Source organism: Dryobates pubescens, chromosome 21, assembly GCF_014839835.1.
Source record: "Dryobates pubescens isolate bDryPub1 chromosome 21, bDryPub1.pri, whole genome shotgun sequence".
Taxonomy (NCBI): Eukaryota; Metazoa; Chordata; class Aves; order Piciformes; family Picidae; genus Dryobates; species Dryobates pubescens.
In genome coordinates this window covers 3,826,161-3,847,239 of record NC_071632.1, presented here as the reverse complement: position 1 = coordinate 3,847,239, position 21,079 = coordinate 3,826,161, and the positions used below count along the sequence as shown (strand labels likewise).

At 49.3% G+C, this 21,079-nt stretch overlaps 2 protein-coding genes across 3 annotated transcripts in view; both read left to right on the top strand.

Moving 5' to 3' along the window:
- Nucleotides 1-21,079, top strand: part of LOC128898288 (LIM zinc-binding domain-containing Nebulette) — a 343,259-nt gene that overhangs the window by 214,352 nt on the left and 107,828 nt on the right. The window lies entirely within an intron of this gene.
- The window catches only part of LOC104307956 (nebulette), a 94,252-nt gene that overhangs the window by 7,978 nt on the left and 65,195 nt on the right, over nucleotides 1-21,079 (top strand). For both annotated transcript variants that reach the window (XR_008462793.1, XM_054171208.1), the window contains exons 4-5: nucleotides 2,958-3,062; nucleotides 7,704-7,814. Coding sequence is in view for 1 of the 2 variants with exons in the window: in XM_054171208.1 (XP_054027183.1) it covers nucleotides 2,958-3,062; nucleotides 7,704-7,814 (216 nt within the window). In the remaining variant the exon portion in view is untranslated. The remainder of the gene's footprint in view (nucleotides 1-2,957; nucleotides 3,063-7,703; nucleotides 7,815-21,079) is intronic.

Genomic DNA, 21,079 nt, shown 5'->3' with positions numbered 1-21,079 from the left:
TGAGATGTAGATTGCTTCACAAGATCACAGAATGTTAGGGTTTAGAAGGACCTTGAAAGTTCATCCAGTCCAATTCCCCTGCCAGAGAAGGGGCACCTAAAGCAGGTCACACAGGAAAGTATCCAGGTGGGTTTTGAATGTCTCCAGAGAAGGAGACTCCACAACAGCACTGGGTAGCCTGCTCCAGAGAAGGAGACTCTACAACAGCACTGGGTAGCCTGCTCCAGAGAAGGAGACTCTACAACAGCACTGGGTAGCCTGCTCCAGAGAAGGAGACTCCACAACAGCACTGGGTAGCCTGCTCCAGAGAAGGAGACTCTACAACAGCACTGGGTAGCCTGCTCCAGAGAAGGGGACTCTACAACAGCACTGGGTAGCCTGCTCCAGAGAAGGAGACTCCACAACAGCACTGGGTAGCCTGCTCCAGAGAAGGAGACTCCACAACAGCACTGGGTAGCCTGCTCCAGAGAAGGAGACTCCACAACAGCACTGGGTAGCCTGCTCCGGTGTTTAGTCACCCTCACAGTGAAAAAGTTTCTTATGTCCATGTGGAACCTCCTCTGCTCCAGCTTGCCCCCACTGCCCCTTGTCCTGTCACTGGGCATCACTGAGCAGAGCCTGGCTCCATCCTCCTGACCCATCCACATTGCAGATGAGCTCAGTGGTAACCGAAATGATTTCCTGTGTGACCAAGGTGAATTGTCGATGAGCATTATCCAATCCATTGCCCTATCCCTGCAAGTTTTGAAAGCCAGGCTGAATGGTGGCTTGAGCAACCTGGTCTAGAAGGAGGCGTCCCTGCCCATGGCAGGGGATTGGAAATGGTGATTTTTGAGGTCCTTTCCAGCCCAAGCCCTTCTGTGCAGCTGTGATTTTATGGTGGACAAAAAGATTGCGTCAGAAAGGGGAGGATTCCGGGTGAGCTGCCATCCTTCTCCTGCATTGTCCCAGTCCCTGCAGAGGAGCGTTGACTACAACTTGTGATATCCATTAAGGATTCAGAGACAGAGGAAATTAAGGCTGCATATTTCTGTAATGCTCAGATGCAGATCATATTGCTTCTGTCAGTGCTTGTCAGCAAGTCTGGAGTGCAGAAATGCAAGCTGCTGTCGTGCAGAACGTGAAAATGAGGTTAGAGGATCGGCAGTGGATAAGAACCATGAAAGCCTAATACTAAATAATTCAATTGGCATTGAGCTAAACTATTCCATGTTCAAAGAAATGAATTTCACTAAAACATGTAAGGCTACCCATGCAAGTGTCTATCTTTAGGGCTTATTTAGGCCATCTCATCAGAATTCATAGTATCATAGGTTGGATTGGTTGATAGGTTGGACACGATGATCTTGAAGGTCTCTTCCAACCTGGTCTGGTCTATTCTATTCTATTCTATTCTATTCTATTCTATTCTATTCTATTCTATTCTATTCTGTTCTGTTCTGTTCTGTTCTGTTCTGTTCTGTTCTATTCTGTTCTGTTCTGTTCTGTTCTGTTCTGTTCTATAGTATCAGTCAGGGTTGGAAGGGACCACAAGGATCATCTAGTTCCAGCCCCCCTGCCATGGGCAGGGACACCCCACACTGGAGCAGGCTGGCCACCATAATTCTTATTGCATTTCTTACATAATTAAAGTCTTCACACATTCACTGTGGCCATGGTTTTGTCCTTCTTGCAGTCTCACTACTTGAAAGAATCACAGAATGGTCACATAGAGTCACAGAATGAAGACAGGCTGAGGGAGTTAGGGCTGTTCAGTCTAGAGTAGGCTCTGAGAAGACCTTCTTATGGCCTTCCAGTATCTGAAGGGGGCTACAAGAAAGCTGGGGAGGGACTTTTGAGGGTGTCAGGGAGGGATAGGACTGGGAGGAATGGAGCAAAACAGAAATGGGTAGATTCAGATTGGATGTTGGGAAGAAGTTGTTCCCCATGAGGGTGGTGAGAGCCTGGCACAGGTTGCCCAGGGAGGTGGTGGAAGCCTCCTGCCTGGAGGTGTTTGCAGCCAGGCTGGAGGTGGCTGTGAGCAACCTATTGTAGTGTGAGGTGGCCCTGGCCATGGCAGCGGGGTTGGTACCGGATGATCCTTGAGGTCCCTTCCAATCCTAACAATTCTATGATTCTATGGTCTGGGTTGGAAGGGACCTCCAAAGGCCAGGTAGTCCAACCCCCTTGCCAGTAAGACTAGATCAGGTTGCCCAGAGCCCTTTCGAGCTTCACCTTGAATATCTCCAGGGATGGGGCCTCGACCACCTCCCTGGGTAACCTGTTCCAGCGTTCCTCTACCCTCATGGCAAGCAGCTCATCAGCAGTTGTGTGATTATAATAGCTGCCTGCATTGCTTGCCCTGTGGTAGGTAAAAGGTTGGAGGTTTAAAAAAAGCAATCAGGTGCACAGCCATGATTGAACTGGCTCTGTTGAAAAGGGGTTTGGTCTCATGGAAATCCTTTCATTACTTGCATGTCATGAGTCTTGGGCTGCTTTTAGGCAGTGGCCTTCTGAATTTATTCATGCGACTCTTGGCTTCCTAAAGGGGCATTTGATTGTGTCACACAGATCCTGTCCTTGCTAGGTGTGTGTGTTAGAAGTTGGTTTAACAATTTCATCTTTGAGATCAAGGATCAAGGAGATCAGTTATTTGATTTGCCTTTCTCTTCTTTGATACTAGGACAGCTAGAGCAGTGGGGAAAATGTGAGGTAGGTGTAGAGAAAAATCATGGCATTTTCATCTTTATTATTTAAAGAGTTCTGTGACTTTTCCATAGCCCTGGTACTGTGTGTGAGGATGAGGTGTTCCCCTGTAGAGCTTGATATGATCCAGCCTGAGGTATTTGCAGGCCACCCAGCAGAGTATCTATAAATGAAATGAACCCCCCCAAAAAAGCCATTGCTTGTTTTGCTGCTCTTTGAAAAAGAACAATTAAACATTTGCCTCCTTTTTCTCCTCCCTCTCCTCTTTGTAGATACCTTATAAAGAAGAGTTCAAGAAATCTAAAGGCAAGTGCATCTCTGTGCCTGACACCCCGCAGCTAAAACATGTGAAAAGTCTGGGAGCTTTTCTTTCTGAGGTAAGCCCTTAAAAGGCTGAAGGATTCTCTGTGCTTCTTATCCATGCCACAGACTCTCTCAGTTGAAGATTCTCTCAGGTGGGATTCAGAAGGAGAAGGATGGAGTATTTCAACTAGCAGCTCTGTTTAAAGCTGGAGTAACTTAGCTGGGATTATTTAGCCTGGAGAAGAGGAGGCTCAGGGGAGACCTTATTGCTGTCTGCAACTACCTGAGGGGAGGGTTGTAGCCAGGAGGGAGTTGGTCTGTTCTCAGGCAACCAGCACCAGAACAAGAGGACACAGTCTCAAGCTGCACCAGGGAAAGTTTAGGCTTGAGGTGAGGAGAAAGTTCTTCACTGAGCCATTGGAATGTGCTGCCCAGGGAGGTGGTGGAGTCACCTTCCCTGGAGGTGTTCAAGAGGGGATTGGATGTGGCACTTGGTGCCATGGTCTAGTCATGAGGTCTGTGGTGACAGGTTGGACTTGATGATCTTTGAGGTCTCTTCCAACCTTGGTGATACTGTGAAGTGTTGTAATTAGTGCACGCTGTATATGTGAGTAACAATCACTTGGAGTTATGCTGTGTCCTTATTTTAGGATTCCAAGGTCTTTTAGGAATGGCTCTGAGGCAGTTCCAGGTATCTCAGTTGTATGGATGGATAAAATGAGGAATAGGAAAAGGGTTACAGAATCACAGAACGTCAGGGATTGGAAGGGACCTCGAAAGATCGTCCAGTCTAATGCCTCTGTGCCAGAGCAGGAGCACCTAGAGCAGGTCACACAGGAACACATCCAGGCAGGTTTTGAGTATCTCCAGAGAAGGAGACTCCACAACCCCCCTGGGCAGCCTGTGCCAGGCCTCTGTCGCCCTCACCGTGTTCCCATAGAACATGTTTCATCGTGTTCCCATGGAATTTCCTATGCCTCAGCCTCCACCCATTGCCCCTTGTCCTGCCTTTCAGTGTCACTGGGATTCTTTGGAATAAGCTTCCCAGGGAGAGGGTTGAATCCCCACAGAATCACAGAAGGCATCAGGTTGAAAAAGACCCTTGAGGGTGATCTTCTCCACCCCCCACCTACAGTCAGCAGGGACATCAGGTTGCTCAGGGCCCCATCAAGTTTGACCTTAAATGTCTCTTCCTTCTGATGTCCAACCTAAATCTCCCTTGTTCCAGTTTCAAACTGTTGCCCCTTGTCCTATCCCCACAGGCCCTTCTAAGCAGTCCTTCCCAAGACATCCTGTAGGTCCCCTTCAGATATTGGAATGCAGCTCGTAAGGTCTCCTCAGAGCCTTCTCTTCTCCAGGCTGAAAAGCCCCAACTCCCTCACCCTGTCCTCATGGGAGAGGTGCTCCAGTCCTCTGCTCATCCTTGTGGCCCTTCTTTGGACACCTTCCAGCACCTCCAGAGCCTTCCTGTAATAGAGGCTCCAGAACTGGACAGAGTGCTCCAAGTGGGGTCTCCCCAGAGAGGAGCAGAGGGGGAGAATCCCCTCCCTTGGATTCAGAACCTTTGCATGAACTGCTCTTTGTGAGGGTGGATTGTTGGTGTACATCTGCACAGGTTATGTGCACAGTGGTTTTATGGGGCTTGCAGTCTGGGCCTAAGATGACCTTGGGAGAGCAGCTTGTACCCTTGTGACCACCAGACTGGGTGCTCATCCTTTTCTGTTCTCACAGGAGAGGTTCTCCAGCCCTCTGATCATCTCTGTGGCCTCCTCTGGGCCCTTTCCAACAGTCTGATGTCTTCTTGTGCTTTGAGCACCAGAACTAGACACAGTACTCCAGCTGGGGGTTTCTGAGAGCCGAGCAGAGAGGCAGAACCACCTCCCTGTCCTGCTGCTCTCACTGTGTTGGATACAGCCTAGTACATGGTTGCACAGAGTGAGTGTTTATTAAATCCCTCTGATTCCAAAGAAAAGCTGCTAGTTATTAGTCAAAGATTTAGAGATACAAAGATAATTCAATCCTGTAGCCCCCTGTGTTGTGTGTTATCACTCTGCTGAGAGCTCTGCTTGCTTACTGCAGCATTACCTTGTGCCAGGGGTGTGATGGATGGGTTATATTGCAAATTACTGACCTCTAGTGTCCCATAACCTGTTCCTGCAAAACTTGAGCACTGGAATTCCTAACAGCATGCCTGTGCCAGTGAAAAAGAGCCCTCTGTTTAGGGAAACAGCACCAAATGCTGCAGCAAATCACTGATACATATCTACCCGTAGATACGTGCTGAGAACTGGTCTCTAATGAGCAGCTGCACAGTAAATTAATGTCATTAGACAGCAGCATTTCATATCTCTTTGATATTTATAAGTACTTCCACAGCAATACTTGATATTATTGCTTTGTGGATTTGGAAAAACCCAAACCAAAACAACCTACAAGCTCTCCATGGGACAGCAATGTGCCCTGGGGGCCAAAGAGGCCAATGGGATCCTGGGCTGCATTCAGAGGAGTGTGTCCAGCAGAGCCAGGGAAGTTCTCCTCCCCCTCTACTCTGCCCTGCTGAGACCTCACCTGGAATATTGCATCCAGTTCTGGGCTCCCCAGTTCAGGAGGGACAGGGATCTGCTGGAGAGAGTCCAAGGGAGGACTACAAGGATGCTGAAGGGACTGGAGTACTGCCTGGGGAGGAGAGGCTGAGAGCCCTGGAGAGGAGAAGGCTGAGAGGAGATCTAATAAATGTTTATAAATATCTGAGGCCTGGGGGTAGGGAAGGAAGGGACAGGGACAGGCTCTGCTCACTTGTGCCCCAGGATAGGACAAGAGGCAATGGATATAAACTACAGCATAGGAGTTTCCACCTCAACATGAGGAATAACTTCTTCACTGTAAGGGTCACAGAGCACTGGAACAGGCTGCCCAGAGAGGTTTGTGGAGCCTCCTTCTCTGGAGCCTGTCTGGATGTGTTCCTGTGTGACCTGGGCTGGATTCTCTGGTCCTGCTCTGGCAGGGGGGTTGGACTCACTGATCTTCAGAGGTCCCTTCCAGCCCCTAACATCCTGTGAGCCTGTGAACTAGATCTGAAGCAAAAACCTGTCAGATTTTGAGCTATGATTCTGGCTTGTCTCATAAACCCCTTTGATGAGGAAATGAACACTGGAGAAAGCAGGGAATTAATAATAAGCAATTTAAAAATGAGTTTGTAATATGAAAAGATGAAGTAGAAATGATGGCAGACATGCTAATGTCAATGTTCCTCTCCTCTTCCACTTACTCTTAATTGCCTCTAATTGTTACTGATCTATTCTCGTTGCTCTCATTGTGCAGATTTTGGGGAAACAGAAAGGAAAAGCCAATTTGGGGTTTGGAAATGATTTAGAAAGGTCAGAAAACTAACTGCCTCACTTGCCTCATTGGATTCTTTCCCTGAAATTACTGAATTGAATCAGAAGATAGTTTGTGAATGAGGCACATAGAATAGAATGGAATAGAATGGAATGGAATGGAATAAACCAGGTAGGAAGATCATCCTGTCCAACCTATCATCCAACACCACCTAATCAACTAAACCATGGCACCAAGCACCCTATCAAGTCTCCTCCTGAACACCTCCAGTGATGGTGACTCCACCATCTCCTCAGGCAGCCCATTCCAATGGGCAATCACTCTCTCTGTGTAGAACTTCCTCCTAACCTCCAGCCTAAACCTCCCTTGGTAAAGCTTGAGACTCTGTCCTCTTGTTCTGGTGCTGGTTGCCTGGGAGAAGAGACCAACCCCCACCTGGCTACAACCTCCCTTCAGGTAGTTGTAGAGAGCAATAAGGTCACTCCTGAGTTTCCTCTTCTCCAGGCTAAGCAACCCCAGCTCCCTCAGTCTCTCCTCACAGGGCTGTGTTCCAAGCCCCTCACCAACTTTGTTGCCCTTCTCTGGACACCCTCCAGCAAGTCAACCTCCTTCCTAAACTGAGGAGCCCAGAACTGGACACAGGACTCGAGGTGCAGCCTAACCAGTGCAGTGTACAGGGCACAATGACCTCCCTGCTCCTGCTGGCCACACTGTTCCTGATGCAGACCAGGATGCCATTGGTCCTCCTGGCTGCCTGGACACACTGCAGGCTCATGTTCAGCCTACCATTGACCAGTACCCCCAGGTCCCTCTCTGCCTGGCTGCTCTCAGCCACTCTGCCCCCAGCCTGTAGCACTGCCTGGGGTTGTTGTGGCCAATGTGCAGAACCTGGCACTTGGATGTGTTCAATCTCCTGCCCTTGGCCTCTGCCCATCTGTCCAGCCTGTCCAGGTCCCTCTGCAGAGCCTCTCCACCCTCCAGCAGATCAACTCCTGCCCCCAACTTGGTGTCATCAGCAAATTTACTGATGATGGACTCAGTGCCCTCATCCAGATCATCAATAAAGATGTTAAAGAGCATGAGGCCCAGCACTGATCCTTGGGGCACACCACTGGTGCCTGGCTGCCAGCTGGCTGTGGCACCATTCACCACCACTCTCTGGGCTCGGCCTTCCAGCCAGTTCCTAACCCAACACAGTGTGCTTCCATCCACCTAAACTGCTTCAAAGGCTTTTTGATTTGAAAGTTTATGGCAAGATTAGATTTTTGCAGTTCTCATGGTCCAGACCATGTTGTTTAATAGCAAAAAGAGTCCAGGCAGCACAATGACTGTGTCTGCATTTGTGCCTTGTGTGTCACCTTTTTCTCCCCCTGTAGGTGAAGTACAAAGGAGCTGCTAAGAAAGACCTCTCCAACGCTCTTTATCAGCAGATGCCAGCCACAATTGACAGTGTATTTGCAAAAGGATTAACACAACTTCAGAGCAAGGTAAAATGTTACAGTCACAGGGAGTTTTTAGCTCAACTTTGTGACAGAATGTGACCCAACTTGAACAAGATGTTTGAAAAGATGCTGGATTGCCTGCCTGATTTACTTGGCTGGGTTTATCATCCAGAGTTTATCACCATAGCTGCTTCAAGAACTGCTCACTTTGAGAATCTTGACAATTGTGCTTGCAGTGTTTGTTAAATACACATTTCAAGCCTGCCAGTGCATTCATCAGTCCAGGGAAACACAGTAGAAATGCAGGAGTGTAAGAAGGAATCACTGAATCCAGTGACATTGCACTGTGGTTGCAGAACAGACAAATCCTACAGAGCAGCCCCTGCAGTCGGGGGGTGGCAGTGGCTTTATGGAATGGTTGATGCTGAAGGGAAAAACACCCAGCAACTTTAATGGCTTCTGAAGGCACTTACTGGCAGCAGTGAGCATGTTTCTGATGGTCATGCACTCATAGAAGAGTTTTGGTTGGAAAAGGCCTGTAAGATCATTGAGTCCAACCATCCTCTAACTCACTGACACTGGGGCTAACCCATGGCCCTCAGCACCACATCTCTGCCTCCTTGAAACACCTCCAGGGATGGGCATTTGACCACCTCCCTGGGCAGCCTGTGCCAGTGGCTGAGAGCACTTGAAGTTAAGTTTCTTCTAATGTCCTACCTAAACCTCCCCTACTGCAACTGGAGACCATTTCCTCTTGTTCTGTCACTTGTTATTAGGGAGAGGAAACCAACACCCACCTGGCTCCAACCTCCTGTCAGTGAGCTGTAGAGAGCCAGGTTTTTCTTTAGCCTCCTTTTCTCCAGATTTAACACCCCCAGTTCCCTCAGCTGCTCCTCACCAGCCCTGTTCTCCAGACCCTTCCCCAGCTTTGTTGCCCTTCTCTGGACTCACTCCAGGACCTCAATGTCCTTCTGGAAGTGTGTGCACCAAATCTGAACTCAGTACTCAAGATGTCCTCACCAGTACAGGGGAACAATGACTTCCCTGGTCCTGCTGGTCACACGGGTCCTGAGCCAGGCCAGGATGCTGTTGGCCTTCTTGGCCACCTAGGCAGACAGCAGCTCATGGTCAGCTGCTGTTGATCATCACCCCCAGGCCTTTCTCTGGGCAGGTGTTCAGCCACTCTGCCTTAAGCCTGAAACATTTGTAGTGGTTTTGTGACCCCACAGTGGAAGGGAGGCACTTGGCCTTCTGGAATCTCATACCATTAGCCTCAGCCCACCAATCCAGCCTGTGCAAGTCCCTCTGTGGAGCCTTCCTCCCCTCAAGCAGATCAACACTGTCTTCCAGCTTAGTGTCACCTGCAAACTGGTTGAGGGAGCACTCAGTCTCCTCATCCAGATCATCAAAACAGATATTAAAGAGAACTGGGCTACACAGTACCACTCACAACACACTTCAGGTTTACTGAATATAGCCTAAACCACGTGAACAGGCAGTACAACAGCAAAGTACAGCCCAGCTGCCTCCAGGGGCTTAAGAATGCAATATGCTTAATGCAGGCAGGCAACCCTGCCCTTCATGGTCTCAGTGGAATTGTGAGTGTTAAGTAGGAGTAATATGAATGAAGTTACAAATTGTCATTGCTGCTCATGAGAATTGCAGCCTGATGGATGCCTCTGGCTTTCTGGCCACCACACATTGCCACTTTTTCATATGCTTTTTTTTTTTACTGGTTGACAGCAGCTGAACAAGAGCCAGCAGTGTGCCCAGGTGGCCAAGAAGGCTGATGGCATCCTGGTCTGTATCAGAAATAGTGTTGCCAGCAGGAGCAGGGAAGTGCTCAGCACTGGTTAGGCCATACCTTGAGTACTGTGTCCAGTTCTGGGCCCCTCAGTTTAGGAAAGATGTTGAGATGCTGGAAGGTGTCCAGAGAAGGGCAACAAAGCTGGGGAGGGGTCTGGAGCACAGCCCTGTGAGGAGAGGCTGAGGGAGCTGAGGGTGTTTAGCCTGGAGAAGAAGAGGCTCAGGGGAGACCTCATTGCTGTCTACAACTCCCTGAAAGGTGGCTGTAGCCAGGTGGGGGTTGGTCTCTTCTCCCAGGCAACCAGCACCAGAACAAGAGGACACAGTCTCAAGCTGTGCCAGGGGAGGTTTAGGCTGGAGGTGAGGAGAAAGTTGTTCACAGAGAGAGTGATTGTCCATTGGGATGTGCTGCCCAGGGAGGTGGTGAAGTTCCTGTCCCTGGAGGTGTTCAACAAAGGCTTGGATGTGGCACTTGGAGCCATGGTTTAGTTGTCAGGAGGTGTTGGGTATTAGGTAACAGGTTGGACTTGATGATCTCTGAGGTCTTTTCCAACCTGGTTGATTCTATGGTACACCCAGTCTGAGAAGTGAGCACACTTTGAAATCCCCAGGATGGATTGTGTCTCAGTCTGCATTTTTCTAATGCAGTCTTTTTCTTTTTGCTTTTTTTCAAACAAAGGAAAATGTTCATAACAAAAACCCCCAAATCACTGTGCTGAACTCTCAGGAGAGCTTGTGAGGAAATGTTTTGACTTAAACAATGTGCTAATCACAGACTCGAAGGACATTAGAGGTTGGAAGGGACCTCAAAAGCTCATCCAGTCCAATCCCCCTTCCAGAGCAGTGTCACCCAGAGCAGGTCACACAGGAACACATCCAGGCAGGTTTTGAATGTCTCCAGAGAAGGAGACTCCACAACCCCCCTGGGCAGCCAGGTTTCCAGCACCCTCACAGTGAAAAAGTTTTCCCTTATGTTCCCATGCAACCTCCTCTGTGCCAGCTCGCCCCCAGTGCCCCTTGTCCTGTCCTTGGACATCCCTGAGCAGATCTGGCTCTTTCCTCCCCACACTGCCCTGCACATCTTTATCCCCAGCAATGAGGGCAGCCCTCAGGCTCCTCTGCTTCAGTCTCCAAGCCCCAGCTCCCTCAGCCTGTCCTCACAGGGAGATGTTCCACTGCCTGCAGCAGCTTTGTGGCTCTGTGCTGGACTCTCTCAAGCAGCTCCCTGAGGGCCTTCTTGGACTGAGGGGCCCTGAACTGGACACAGTATTCCAAATGTGGCCTCACCAGGGTAGAGTAGAGAGGCAGGAGAGCCTCTCTCAACCTACTAAGCACAGCCCTTCTAATTCACCCCAGGATGCCCTTGGCCTTCTTGGCCACAAAAGCCCATTGCTGGCTCATGGGCATCCTTCAGTCCTCCAGGTCCCTCTCCTCTGTTCTCCAACAGGTCAGTCCCCAACCTCTACTGGTTCAGGGGCCACATCAAGGCTGCACTGCAGAAATATACCAATAGAAAGGCAATTTTGGTTTTGCAGAGCTTGGAATGGGCCATCTATAGACTCAAGTGAAAGCAGCAGGGTAGCTGAAATGACATTAATGTGACATTTCATTGTGGAGTGAGTGATTGGAGGAATTAGAGTAGAAATAAATTGGGAATTAAACTTGTATAACATTTTGAAACCCTTAGCTTGATTTATAAAACGTTACTGAAGTGGTTTGCCAGAGACCTGCTCCTGGATTCCTTCCAAATGAGGACATTCTGCCTGGGTTTAGGCAAATGAGGTTAATTAACAGGGGTGACGTGGCAGAAAAGATAGAGAACCAAGATTGGGCAGGAAACCATTTTTAACCTTTTTAAGGGAAAGACAGGCACTTTCATTTGGCAGTTTGGAAGGCTTGCTTTTCAGTCACCCAAGAGTCAGAGAGTAACAGAGATGCAGATAGGCTGAGTTCCATTTCAGCAGCAACTTTGCCATCCCCATAGGAGTAGATGCATTATAAATCATAATCTGCCATAAAACTTGAAGATAGGCTGACACATTTTTCCAACTCCTGGTTACTGTTGCAGTGGACCTAAATTTAATGCTGCTTGGAGAGAGAGATCCCAGGGGATTTTCTGGTGGAAAAAAATCTTCTCTACAGCGTTCAAATCTAATCCATACTGTGCCTATCGCTGCGGTGCCTAAGTAGCTAATGCAAGGATTTCAGATTTCAGCTGGGTCAGGATGTGGCAGAGGGGATTTCTGCTGCATCTCTCTAGCTGGGGCTGGGAATTCACAGGTCATCACTTCAGCAAGCAGAGGCCAGGAGTGTTCCATAGTGGGGAGAGGCCATCATGCCAGCCCTGCTGCAGAAGGGCTGTCAGAAACGCAGCCTGCAGCCTGCTTGCTGGTCAGAGTAGGCTGATTTTAAACAGGTGCTGCTTTCCTGAGAGGTGCAAAAATAGGAGTAGGAGTCCTCCTCATCCACCTCAGAACAAATTTACACCTTTGACTCCCTTTTCATGCTTCTTGGATGCAATGCTGAGCTTAAATGCTTCTGTAGGTGGATGAAGCAGGTGCTTTTTCACTCTGTGCTGCCACGTTCTTGGCAGGATCTGCAGCCTCATCTGCCGAGCAGGTGTGTGGGGACTATGGGAAGAGAAGAGCCACAGACTCTCTTTGCTGCTTGCTGGCACAGGACTGCCAAGGCTGCTGTGCCTCTGCTGAGTGATCTCCTCATACAGAAATGTCCTCAGCAAATGGTCTCTCCCATGATTTGATATTTGGTCCTGAAATGGTGCTGCTGCCCTGCTGCTGCCCAGCAGCTGCTTTTTCAGCCTGGAGAGGGTACAAAAAAGGGCTGCAAAGATGCAGAGGGGAGTGAAACATCTCTCTGATGAGGAAAGACTGAGACAATTTGGACAAGAGAAGACTGAGGGGGGAGGATCTCATCAGTGCTTACAAAGATTTGAGAGGTGTGTGTCAGGAGAACAGGGTCAGGCTTTTTGCAGTGGTGCCCAGTGACAGGACAAGGGCTATCAGGCACAAATTTAAACATAAGAAGTTCCATCTAAACATAAGGAGGAACTTCTCTACTGTGAGGGTGCCAGTGCACTGGAGCAGGCTGCCCAGAGAGGTTGTGGAGTCTCCATCTCTGGAGGCATTCCAAACCCATCTGGATGTGTTCTTGTGTGACCTTCTGTAGGTGATCCTGCTTAGGCAGGGGGGTTTGACGTGATCTCCAGAGGCCCACTTCAGCCCCTGCCATTCTGTGAGGCTGTAATGCCAGCACTGACAGGTTCTTGTCTTACTGGAGAATTGAACACCCTGACAAAGGTTCTTCTCCTCCTCTGGATCTTTCTCCCCACCTTGGCTGTATTGATTCACACTCAATTCCCTCTTCAGGATACACAGGAAAAACAAACCCATGACTCCTTCTGCTGGCTTTTGCAGAAAGTCCACATTGCTTCTCTTGTGTTTTGTGTAGAATTGACACACAGATGGGAACAAAACCTTGAGTCCTGTGTCCAGTTCTGGGCCCCTCAGTTTAGGAAAGATGTTGAGTTGCTGGAAGGTGTCCAGAGAAGGGCAACAAAGCTGGGGAGGGGTCTGGAGCACAGCCCTGTGAGGAGAGGCTGAGGGAGCTGGGGTTGCTTAGCCTGGAGAAGAGGAGGCTCCGGGGAGACCTTACTGCTGTCTACAACTACCTTAAGGGAGGTTGTAGCCAGGAGGGGGTTGGTCTCTTCTCCCAGGCACCCAGCACCAGAGCAAGAGGACACAGGCTCAAGCTGTGCCAGAGGAGGTTTAGGCTGGAGGTGAGGAAGAAACTCTTCCCAGAAAGAGAGATTTGCTATTGGAATGTGCTGCCCAGGGAGGTGGTGGAGGGACTGGATGAGGCACTTGGTGCCATGGTTGAGTTGATTAGATGGTGTTGGGTGATAGGTTGGACTCGATGATCTCAAAGGTCTCTTCCACCCTGGTCTGGTCTGGTCTGGTCTGGTTTGGTCTATCCTATCCTATCCTATCCTATCCTATCCTATCCTATCCTATCCTATCCTATCCTATCCTATCCTATCCTATCCTATCCTATCCTATCCTATCCTATCCTATCCTATCCTATCCTATCCTATCCTATCCTATCCCATCCTATCCCATCCTATCCCATCCTATCCCATCCTACCCTACCCCACCCTACCCCACCCTACCCCACCCTACCCCACCCTACCCCACCCTACCCCACCCTACCCCACCCTACCCCACCCTACCCCACCCTACCCCACCCTACCCTACCCTACCCTACCCTACCCTACCCTACCCTACCCCCCACAGAGAAGGAAATCCATCCACAGTGTTGACAACAAAACCATGGCACTGTTGATGGGGAATAAATGAAGAAGTTTTGTAGCTCTGCATACTTGGGTGGCTTTTAGTGATTTCATTTTTTCCTCTATGCAGCAAATTTGGCCTTCTAAATAGCTTTCTTGAGGCTGAGCACTCAGATTTTCCTTCCTCTTCCTCTTTTGTCATAGCTGTTGCTGGGTAAGCTAGAGAGAGCAGGAGAAATCCCTGTCTCCACTGTGTATCTTCATCCTTTGCCAGCCTGCAAAGCTCTCCCCAGTTTCCCTGTTCTCAGCAATGCAGTAATGAAGCTGAGGAGAGTAGTCTAGGCAGTGAGGCCTCATTTTGACTTTCCTGTGAGGTCAGGGGTTGGACTTGGTGCTCCTGAGGATCTGCTCCAACCTGAATGTTTCTGTGAGTCTAACAGCAGGATGCTGCTTCTTGCAGCACACCTGAGACATCTCAGATGTGCCTTCTGAGGCTGCAGCTGGGCAGGAGGTGAGAGGAGGCTGTAAATGGAGAATTCCTGCTTCCCTCCACTTCCATAGCAGCTCAGCACAGCCTTGCCTGTGGCTGTCATGGTCTGCACGGTGGACACCATGATGTGGCAGCTGGGTTGGGGCAGCCCTAGGTACCAGTCCAGGCTGGGGGTGATGAGACTGAGAGCAGCCCTGCAGAGGAGGACTTGGGGTGCTGAGAGGGAGAAACTGGGCAGGAGCCAGCAGTGGGCACTGGCAACACAGAAGGCCAAGGGCAGCCTGGGCTGCATCCAAAGCAGTGTGGCCAGAGATGGAGAGAGAGGATCCTGCCCCTCTGCTCTGCTCTGGGGAGACCTCCCCTGCAGGGCTGTGTCCAGCTGAGGGGACACCAACACAGGAAAAACCTGGAGCTGCTGGAGAGGCTCCAGAGGAGGCCACCAAGATGCTCAGAGGGCTGCAGAAGCTCTGCTGTGGGTCCAGGCTGGCAGAGTTGGGACTGTGCAGCCTGCAGAAGGGAAGGCTCCAGGCAGAGCTGAGAGCCACATTTCCATCTCTGCAGGGGAGCTGCAGGCAGGCTGGGGAGGGACTGTTCAGAAGGGGCTGTGGGAATAGGCCCAGGGGCAGTGGTTTGGAAATAGAGCAGGGCAGGGTTAGGTTGGTCATCAGGAGGGAGTTGTGCACAGGGAGGGTGGGGAGAGACTGGCACAGGCTGCCCAGGCAGGTGGTGGAGGCTCCATCCCTACAGACATTCAAGGTGAGGCTGGACAGGACTCTGGGCAGCCTGCTCTAGTTGGAGGTGTCCCTGCCCATGGCAGGGGGCTGCAACTTGATGACCTTTAAGATCCCTTCCAACCCAAACCATTCTGTGATTTTATCTCCATTTTCCCTGCAGGGAGGCTTCACAAGATGAGCATTGAGAGTCCCTTCCAAGCTGATGCATTCTGTGCCTCTGTGATTCTGAGGTAGCCATGGCTGGGTGTCCCAGGATGCTGGAACCCTTCAGTGGTGGTTTACAGGAGGGGGATAAACAACCAGAAAGATGCAGCATGAAGTGGTGGCAAACAGGAGAAAGGTGCTGAGGGACAGAGGACCTTTTCCACCACTGCCAAGTATGCTCACGTGAGCCTGGCACAGCAGGACAGCAAAGCAGGGCTGAGGGAAATCCAGCAGAAGCAGGAGGGTGACTGTCCCCAGGGAATCAGCTCTGGGGAGGCCACACCTCGAATGCTGTGTCCAGTTTTGGGCACTCAGCACAACAGAGATGTGGAGGTGCTGGAGCCAGGGCAAGGAAGCTGTGATGGGCCTGGAGAGTAAATCTAATGAGGAGGGACTGAAGGAGCTGGGGATGGTTAGTGTGAACCTGAGGAGGTTGAGGGCAGACCTCACAACTGTCTCCAGCTCCCTGAGAGGATCACAGTCCCACAGTATCACTAAGGTTGGAAGAGACCCCAAGGATCATCAAGTCCAACCTGTCTCCACAGACCTCACGACTAGCCCATGGCACCAAGTGCCACATCCAATCTCCTCTTGAACACCTCCAGGGACGGTGACTCCACCACCTCCCTGGGCAGCACATTCCCATGACGAACGACTCGCTCGGTGAAGAACTTTCTCCTCACCTCGAGTCTAAACCTCCCCTGGCGCAGCTTGAGACTGTGTCCTCTTGTTCTGGTGCTGGTTGCCTGGGAGAAGAGACCAACCCCCTCCTGTCTACAATTACCTTTCAGGTAGTTGTAAAGGGCAATGAGGTCACCCCTGAGCCTTCTCTTCTCCAGGCTAAGCAACCCCAGCTCCCTCAGCCTCTCCTCACAGGGCTGTGCTCAAGGCCTCTCCCCAGCCTTGTTGCCCTTCTCTGGACACCTTCAAGTCTCTCAATGTCCTTCTTAAACTGAGGGGCCCAGAACTGGACACCGGACTCAAGGTGTGGCCTAACCAATGCAGAGTACAGGGCACAATGACTTCCCTGCTCCTGCTGGCCACACTATTCCTAATACAGGCCAGGATGCCCTTGGCCTTCTTGGCCACCTGGGCACACTGCTGGCTCATGTTTAGGCAGCTGTCAATCAGCACCCCCAGGTCCCTCTCTGTTTGGCAGCTCTCAGCCACTCTGCCCCCAGCCTGTAGCTCTGCATGGGGTTGCTGTGGCCAAAGTGCAGCCCCTGGCACTTGGACTTGTTGAATGCCATCCCATTGGCCTCTGCCCATCTGTCCAGTCGGTCGAGGTCCCTCTGCAGAGCCTTTCTACCCTCTAACTGACCAACATGGTGTCATCTGCAAACTTGCTGATGACTGACTCAACCCCCTCATCCATATCATCAATGAAGATGTTAAAGAGGATGGGGCCCAGCACTGATCCCTGGGGGACACCACTGGTGCCTGGCCGCCAGCTGGCTGTGGCACCATTCACCACCACTCTCTGGGCCACTCCCACTCACTTGTGGGAGGTTGTGGAGAGGTTGGTGCTGGTCTCTTTGCTGGGAAAAATTGCAGTTTTCCTGTGGAAAACTTTTCTGGAGAAAGATTTCTGACCACTGTTAGCTCTGTGCCAAGGCTTTGGCTTGTCTGCAGAGCAGAACACCGAGTCCTTCCTTGTGCAGAGATTTACTCTTTTTTTTTTTTAATGGGATGTCACAACCAATGATAAAAATATTTAAACTTGCTTGAGGGAGGAACCAATGTTGGGAAGAAAGGAAGAAAATAATCCAAAAAAGCATTTCATCACTTTCTTCATCACTTTGTTTCTGCCATCTGAAGAGATTGCATTGTTCTTCTTCTTATCTGAAAGGAATAATCTAAAGCAAACTGAAGGCAGTTTAATTTTCTCCTTTGCACAGGGCAATAGCTCAAGTAGCAACTGCATGCCAGTGCTCTGCTTTTAAAGATGGTGAGCCAAGGGAATCTTTATTTTCAGCTTCCAGAGAAAGTTGAGTTGCAGACTTTCTCCTTCCTTGTGGGTGGAACCCTCCTTTAACTTTCATATTCAGTTTTTAGGTTTGAGTTTTACTGCTTCATTTACTGTCATGTTACACATGAGCAGATTGTTTGATCACAGAATCACCAAGGTTAGAAGAGACCTCAAAGATCATCAAGTCCAACCCAGAATCACAGAATCACCAAGGTTGGAAGAGACCTCAGCCTCCTCTGTTTCAAACTAAACAGTCCTAAACAATGCTAAGTTCCTCCTGGCCAGAATGAGTGAACCTCTGGAGTCACCAGCTTGATGCTTCCCTTGCCCAGGTCTGAACACAACTGACAGGCTATGCCATATCAGCAGTCACAGCATCACAGTATCACCAAGGTTGGAAGAGACCTCAAAGATCATCAAGTCCAACCTGCCACCACAGACCTCATGACTAAACCATGGCACCAAGTGCCTCATCCAGTCCCCTCTTGAACACCTCCAGGGATGGTGACTCCACCACCTCCCTGGGCAGCACATCCCAATGGCTAACAACTCCCTCAGTGAAGAACTTTCTCCTCATCTCCAGCCTAAACTTCCCCTGGCACAGCTTGAGACTGTGTCCTCTTGGTGTAGTATTCCTTTAATGGTATCTAATCTTCAACCCACCACAGACCTCCAAAGGTCATCCAGTCTAACCCCTCTGCAGTCAGCAGAGGCATCTTCAACTAGATCAGGTTGCCCAGCACGCTGTCAAGCCTCCGATCTGAATCTACTCTTTTCTAGTTTGAAGCCATTGCCCCTTGTCCTATCACTGCAGGCCTTTGTAATGTTCATGATTGACTCTCTTTTTGTGGTAGCAGGTGTTAGTCCTCTGGAGCAAAACTAGAAGTGGGTAGATTCAGATTGGATGTTAGGAAGAATTTCTTCCCCATGAGGATGGTGAGAGGCTGGCACAGGTTGCCCAGGGAGGTGGTGGAAGCCTCATGCCTGGAGGTTTTTGCAGCCAGGCTGGATGTGGCTGTGAGCAACCTGCTGTAGGGTGGTGGTGGGGGGTTGGAACTGGCTGATCCTTGAGGTCCCTTCCAACCCTAACAATTCTATGATTCTCTGACTTCTCCAGTTTTGTTTGATGCAGATCCATCAGGTAACCTAGTTCCCCATCTGGGGATTCACACCTGGGGATTCACAGGGCATTTTCTGTCTTCTTGAACACTTCCACCTACCAAATCCTACATTACAGATTTTAAGCTCAGTGCTCAGCTCACTGCAGTGGTGGGAAAGAGAAAAATCAAACATTTAGGAGTGTTCAATGTATTCCAAACCAGAGAGTCAGTCAGAGGTAAGTGAAAGGAGCACAAAAGCCTTCCTTAGTGCAGCCTCCTATTGACACGCCGGGGTACAAAAAATGAGCACTTAGAAATGAGTTCAATCTGAAGCTTTCCCTACCTAAATAATTGCCTGGCATTTCCTGAGTTAATAAATGGTGTTAGCAGAGAGGAGAGGTTACATCAGTGACCTCTAACACTTGATCTCTCTATAGAGTAGTTTCCTATGTAGATTGGATGAAGAAAATCCAATCTAGCTAAAACTTGGCCACGAAAGGAGAAATAAATGTACACATGCTAGCATGTAAAGCAGGGGTTCTAAAGATACTGATGAAATAATCCTCAGAGCCACGTTTTCATGTTCCTTGGAACTGATCAACGGATCTGGGAGTAGTTCTGCAGTAAACTGTTCAAAATCAAAGTAGACAGCTGTTGAACTCCTCCCAGCCCCTGATGGCTTCAAGGGTACTTATTTGGAAAGCAGCTTTATGGGTCTGCTTTTCAGAACAGCATTCAATGGGAAACATCTTTAAAATGACAATGGGAAGCAGGAGAAGCAGCAAAAGGCTTTTGGGGGGCATATGGTTATACAGTAATTACGCTGTTGTCATTTCTCAGTGATGCTTTGGTCTGGGTAAAGATTATTTGCTTAGCCAGTTGCAAGATCAGTGTAGGGATATTAGAGACCTTTTTGAGTCATGTTTGTTTCCCCAGAGGCCTGATCATGTTGGATTTATGCTGGACAGGGAGATGGCACATCTTAAGTTTCCTAATTTGATCCTTTCCTTCATATAGTAGCAGTGCGAACCCCTCTGCCTTTTGGTCTTAAACTCTCAGCCTGTATATCATTCTGTAATCTGAGACAGGACAGATACTAATATATTGCCTTGGGCACCCTGATCTGTGACTCAGATGCAATCTTGCTGCCTTAAACACAAGCAGATACAGCATTTTCTCACAGTTCTAGGATCCTGTCCTAAATGAGTCCAAAGCACCATCCTCAAGAGCTCCCATCTCGGAACTTCCACGGTATTGTTTTATTGCTATCGCAGGGTTTGGGTTCAAATCCTTCCCCCTCCTGAGCAGCTTTCAGTCTTGTTTAGTATTTGCTGTTTACTTGGGGATTGTTTTAAGGCTTGCTCCTGGGAGCTGTTAGAAAATGACTTTTCTTGATGCTTGCTGCTTCTTCAAGTGAATTTTCATAATGCAAGCCTCAAATCCTCTGACAAGGTGAAGTGCAAGAACAGCTTCTGGGGCAGGTTTTGCGCAGGAGTGTGGCTGTGTGAGTGTGCAGCAGTGCAGTGAAAGCTGCATCAGTGCCCAACATTTAGATCCTGCACCCAAATTTGTGCTAAATTCACAATCCAATTCCATTTTCCTTTACCACTGTGACAACTGAATGCAAACATTCTTCTTCTTTGTGACCCTGGAGGCTAGTCAAATCATGTGTTGTGCTAGTCAGTTCCTAACAGTGGAAGAAAGAGATATTTGGGCTGTGAGTATTTAACCTAAACTTCTTTATTTATGAGGAATGCACAAAATCTTTTTTTTCCTTTCATTTTTTTTTCCTTTTTTTCTTCTTTTTTTTTTTTCCCCCATGAAAACAGGAGGGGGGAAAAAAAAGTTACTTAGCTGACAAATTCAGCTGCTGTGAGCAAAAACCCCTTTGGCTTGTGCTTTTACCCAGGCTGTCTTCTCACCTTCTTTAAAGTTCACTTTCTGTTTCTGTATATTTCTTTTTGTGCCCCCTTCCCTCCTCCCCCCTCTGTCTACTCATATCTGTGTTGCAGTAACAGATGCAGAGAAATCTCTCTGCTGCCTGTGTCTCAGATGTCTGTTTTGGGTGGAAGCTGCTCTCGTTTCAGAGTTCTGGTTCCATTAAGGAGCTTAATTATTTATTACATTTCTTCCTGCACACAGACAGACTCCAACACTGGGTTTAACCCAGCTCATGTTATTATACCTGCTCTACTGAGGTCACAAAAGGATCACAGGATGTTAGGGGTTGGAAGGGACCTCTGGAGATCTTCCAGTCTAACCCCACTGCCGGAGTAGGACCACAGAATCCAGCACAGGTCACACAGGAACACATCCAGACAGGGCTGGAAAGTCTTCAGAGAAGGAGACTCCACAATCTCTCTGGGCAGCCTGCTCCAGGGTTCCCTTACAGTGAAGAAGTTCCTCCTCATGTTGAGGTGGAACCTCCTGTGCTGTAATAATGATAATACTACTACTACTACTAAAAATAATCATCCAGGTTGGAAGAGACCTTCAAGATCATTGTGTCCAACCCAACAACCAATCCAACACCACCTAAACAACTAACCCATGGCACCAAGCACCCCATCAAGTCTCCTCCTGAACACCTCCAATGATGGTGACTCCACCACCTCCCTGGGCAGCCCATTCCAATGGGCAATTGCTCTCTCTGTGTAGAACTTCTTCCTAACATCCAGCCTAAACCTCCCCTGGTGCAGCC